The sequence below is a fragment of the Triticum dicoccoides genome, chromosome 6A (assembly GCF_002162155.2).
Source record: "Triticum dicoccoides isolate Atlit2015 ecotype Zavitan chromosome 6A, WEW_v2.0, whole genome shotgun sequence".
Taxonomy (NCBI): Eukaryota; Viridiplantae; Streptophyta; class Magnoliopsida; order Poales; family Poaceae; genus Triticum; species Triticum dicoccoides.
In genome coordinates this window covers 11,613,588-11,619,047 of record NC_041390.1, presented here as the reverse complement: position 1 = coordinate 11,619,047, position 5,460 = coordinate 11,613,588, and the positions used below count along the sequence as shown (strand labels likewise).

Genomic DNA, 5,460 nt, shown 5'->3' with positions numbered 1-5,460 from the left:
GTCGGTGATATTGGGTTCATTAACACATATCTCATAGATGCAACTCAGGTTTAATTTCATGCTGCAACTACCAAGGCCAACTTGCTACGATCGTTCGTACTAAATGAAAACAAAGATATAATACTCTTTTCTTACAACTTCAAGTGAGTGTTACTGTCTTGTGCGTATTCGGTTTCCCTTACATATTAGTCAAGGTTATAGTAATGTAATTGATGAGTTATGCATGCGTGTGCAGTTTCCACTATATTCTCCTAGAGATTAAGCTTGAGCAGGGACTAGTAACCGTCTTAGACTCAAGACGAAAAGATCCCCAGGACTATGCAGACATGACTCAAATACTCGAGAAGTAAGTTAAATCGATCATTATCCACCATATCAGCAACTTTGTTCATTTCCTGATATATCAAGTAATTGTTTTCTTTGTCCGGCAGGGTTTGGAGAAAATTCACCAGAAAAGCTTCGGGACTGCCGAAGGAGCTGCAATTTAGACACCCGAAAGTAAGTACTATAGTACCATTTTAAGCGCATCTACTAGTCATTCAAGCGCTAATTTCATCAATACCATTTGGCATTCTTGCTTATCAGTTTGATTAACCTCTATTTCTTGTAAAGTGGTTGTGGCAGGAACAAGGGAATGATTTCTGTGGATACTATGTTTGCGAGTCCATCCGCCACACGACCTGTGAGCGGGGCTACACTGACGAACAATATGAAGTACGTAAATAACAACATTCACAAATTTATTTTATTACCATCATTTGTGTTGAGTTTCATTCATTCATATATATATGTATTGACCCCCTTCTTTAAATTAGATGTTTCGAAAGCGGGATGAACTCCTAGCACCAGCTCGCATGCGAGCAATTCAAGAGGAATTGGCGGCATTCTTTCTTGACCATGTGATCCCAGAAGACGGAGAATTCTATGTGGACCCTGAGTCCGTATGATTATATTTGTAAGAGATAATTATTGTATATATGTAGCCGGTAGTGTCAGATAGATATACGAGAACTTGTTGTTCGACCAATCTCTCGGAGAAGGAGAGGTGGTCGATATCACTTCTCTCTGTATGCATATATGTTCATGACGATCTTCTGTTTCCTTCATTTGCTTACTAGCTAGCCAGCGTGTCTAGTCCTCTCTATACGTATGTATAGTACGTAGCGTCGACCAAGCACGGACATAAGAGAGGACACTTCTCTCTATTAATTATAGCTAGCTAACACAATATATGAAACACCTAAATTAACCCCCCAAAACCCCCAAACCCCGCCCCCCCTTCAAAAAAAACAAAAACCCCAGCCACAGAAATGCTGACGCGTGGATGCCTATTGGTCCCGGTTGGTGCCACCAACCGGGACCAAAGGGTCTCCTGCCTGGGCTCTGCGCGCTGCCCACGTGGAGGCCCATCAGTCCCGGTTCTGGATTGAACCGGGACTAAAGGGTCGGGGCATTAGTACCGACACTTTAGTCCCGGTTCAGGAACCGGGACTAAAGGCCCTTACGAACCGGGACTATAGGCCATTTTTCTACTAGTGATGGCACGAGGGGTGGATATGGGCGCGCCATGAAGAGGATAAAGGTCGCCCGTGCTATTGTACCGAGCGAGGACCGCCCCCGTTGTCAGATCCTTCACAGACAAACCAAAAGGGTCAAAGGCCAGGATAACTTTGTTGTCAATGCAAAATTGTCTAACAAAAATAAGATTTTTGATGATGGAAGGAACCACAAGAATATTGCGTAGAAGAAAATTGGCATGAGAGGAAGGGATGTAAGAGTGACCGGTGCATGAAACAGGGATGGTGGAGCCATCGCCAATGGTGATAGTGGAAAAAGCAGAAGGAAAACAAGCTGACAATAAATTCATATTTGAAGACATATGCATTGATGCACTAAAATCGAAAATCCAATCCGTACCTGCGTCGTTGAGGACAAAATTGTTCATGGCGTTGATGAAGGCGGCTTGGTCCCAAGCCGGCTGTTGGGGAGGAGCAAAGGGGCCAGGAGCTTGCATGTTGACGTAGGGGATAGCGGATGGGTAGTATACGATTGGGGCCTCAAGGGTTGTTTATATAGATTACAAAGCTTGGGCTCCAAGACTAGACTAATAGAGATAGATTACAATACGAATAGACTTATACTCTAAGAACCAGATTGAAGATGGCGTTGGGCAAGGCCCTCGTGGCCTTCTACCCCCTGGCCGGCCGTCTCGGGCCGGACGCCAAGGGCAAATTGGAGATTGACTGCAACGGCGAGGGTTTACCTTTGAGGCTCGCTCTCGTCTGTTGACGACTTTAGCGACTTCAAGCCATCACCAAGGCTAAGGAGGTTGTTTGTTCCCTCGTCAACGAATCAGCAGGCATCTTGTGCGCCATTCAGGTCTGTGTGATTCTTTCTTAATTAGTTGTTCTTTCTTTCATTTTGTCTTGCTTTCTAGCCACATCAACACTATACTGGTACACTACATTTTGTTTCTGCCAGTTTGTAATGAAAGGTCGGAGCCGCTCGAAAAAAAATATATAGTACCACACTACAATAGTACAAACTTGTACTCCATGTAATGTGTGCCAGAAATCAATATATGTAGGTGACATTCTTGAAGTGTGGCGGTGTGGTCTTAGGGACGGCGACGCACCATGGTGCTGTGGATGGAACCACCGCATTCCACTTCTTCCGGACATGGTCAGCTTTCTCTAGGGGCGGCGACCGGGCTGTGGTGAACCTCCCTTACCATGACCGCACCCGCTTATGTGCACGCGACCCACCCATTATTCACCCCGACTCACTCTCAACTTTTTTGCCCGAAGATAATCCTATCCCACACGCTGGGGTCTGTTGTCAACGAGTTTCCACTCTTAAGCACGTTTGCGGTGGCGGAAGCGTGAGCACCTTCAGTGTCGCGAGTGCCCATGTGTGGCAATGCATGTGTTTACCCTGGCGGCTACCACCGGACTCCACAACACGCCTGGCGTTTGTGGCCAACATCCGGCGCAGCATGATGCCGCCACTCCCGGATGGCTACTTTGGCAACGCCCTAATATATGTAAGTGTTGCTGATGAAGCACGATGCATTGCCTTGGGTGAGCTGGCCTACATCGCACGCCGAATCAGAGACACCATCAACCGGGTTAATGGTGAGCTAGTGCATTCAGCGGTCGACTACCTTGAGTTAGCCTTAACAAAGACAGACAATCGCACTGCTTTAGGTAGTGTGCCTGCGACAGATATGTGAATGGTCAGTTGGCTTGGCATGCCGTTCTATGATTTGGATTTTAGTTGGGAAAGCCATTGGCTACATTGTGTGCTGAATCGAACCGCGGAGGCTTTGCGCACCTCCTGGAGAGCGCGCTGGGGGTGGCAGCATGCACGCCATCATGTGTATAGAGGCTGGAGTTCTCAATCTGTGACATAAATAATAGAGGACATAGTATATTTGAAACTCAAGCTGCGCACAAACCGGAGATTTAAGTTAGGGAAAACTTGAGCTCGAACCCATGTAAAGACTCAAATAATCGAACATCAAAGATATGCGATCCATGTTGGTTTGACCTAATGGCTAAACAGGCAAAAGGATAATGTTAAGAGAAACAGGTCCACACACGGATGTACGTAAGTCCTCGTCCCTAACTAATGTGCGTACGGTTCATAGTTCACTCTTCTCCCCGCATTCCCAATACCCTATCCAATCCAAAGGGACGCTGCAATACAGTGCCGGTGGCGGCCTGAAGGGATCAGGACGTCCAGGAGATGGACTGCATCGACAACACCATCACACCACCTCGCCTTCAACGAGCAGGCGATCATGTTGACCTCCATGACTTGTAATCCCCCCCTAAAGCCTCTCTGTTTAATGTTCATCGTGTGTTCTAAATGCAATCTGTTCATGTTCACAGCATCCTAATGATGCGAAAGATCCAACACTCTAAGGTTGCTGCAAGCTGCAACATGAATGATGCATGACCAACGTACCGTTCCTTCTTCCAGAAAGAAGGGATGCGCATGATGCTGTATACGGTAGTACAAAATAATCAAGAGAGAGTGGAAACAAAGAGAACTGAAATGGGGAACTGGAAATTTAAAATTGAGAGATTCAGCTGGCACCCAGAAGTAAGGAAGGTGCATAAAGGCTCAAATAATCGCGAAACAAAGAGATGCACATAGAAAATGGACGGATCCGAACAAAGAGATTCACTCCAAAGTTGACATGAAGCAAACAACGCAGCCGGATGCATGTCCACTCTTCCATTTCCTCCTCCAGAAAGAAGAGAAGCACATATGATGCATGCGCGACTCATATACTTAAATGTTATGTGCTACAAAGCCTCGGGAAATGTGTGAATTGGGCACTGGGGAATTTCATCATCTTGTCCGGTTGCAAAACTATACATACATGCTGCCGATGTGAATGAGAAATTATACACTATTTTTCAATCATGATTCTGCCACAAAAATTACGTCACGTGCAATATCAGTGCTGGAGAAGACGATGCCTCACACTCCAGAATCCAGATGCTTCAACAGTGCCGACAAGATTGTTTGAGCTGCTAGAGAAGCAACGGCTTTAGGGCCATGACGACGCTGCTCATGTTTGGCCGGAGGTCCGCCTTCGACTGTATACAGCATGCCACGATTGCAGCCATCTGGTTGCAAGAGTGTGTCGATAATCATTAAAGGAATTGATATTATTTTCAGAATTAATAGTACCATGAGGATAATAACATGTCTGAAAATTCCAACAAAGAGTATATATATTCTTTCTAATTCCAATAACCAAGCAGGGGTGTTGGCAGCGGGTGTGGTGTTGAAATATGTTATTGGACTGGTCCGAGGACCAGGAGTGCTAGCACCGCTGGACAATTCCTCCCTATGCAGATGTATTACTTTAATTTGCTCTAAAAATGGACATTTCACTCCTGGAGTTCTCTCACAAGCTAATTGTACAACCCTCTATGCCCTGCCTCTTTCAGCACATGCCTACGAGGAGTTCCAACAGGTTGAGGATATTGTCAGTCAACTTAAGAAAGTGTAGACATGGCTGCGCCTGATTCCAGGAGCTTTCCTTTGCGGCCAAAACGAGAGATTTAATGCAGAGGAAAAACTGGTGCTTTGGTTCTTGGCCGGGTTGTGCTAGTGCTCTCAGAACGTTACTGAAACAAGGAATTGTCTCTCTTTTTGGACTGTTCATTTGCTCATTGTTGTTGGTACTACTCGGGGATATGATAGATTATTGTCTGTGCTCATCAGAATTTACTGTCCATGTTTTTGGGAGATCTGTGTCTTGGTCTTATGAAATATTTGGAAGGAGAAAAATGGCCTTACTTTTCAGCAGTGCACTCCTTCCTTTGTCAGATGGAAAGTGCTTTTTAACATTTCATGCATCAGCAGCCACAGGGATAACATTTTGATAAACCAGCCTTGTTAGCTTGGTTAAACCCCCGACCATTTTGTCTTTCTCTTTTT

At 45.5% G+C, this 5,460-nt stretch overlaps 1 protein-coding gene across 1 annotated transcript in view; it reads right to left on the bottom strand.

Moving 5' to 3' along the window:
• Window positions 1-4,544: 4,544 nt before the first annotated feature.
• Window positions 4,545-5,460, bottom strand: part of LOC119315473 (probable LRR receptor-like serine/threonine-protein kinase At5g37450) — a 3,974-nt gene continuing 3,058 nt past the window's right edge. Inside the window, exon 7 of the mRNA XM_037590095.1 lies at window positions 4,545-4,640. Within this exon, the coding sequence (XP_037445992.1) occupies window positions 4,545-4,640 (96 nt within the window). The remainder of the gene's footprint in view (window positions 4,641-5,460) is intronic.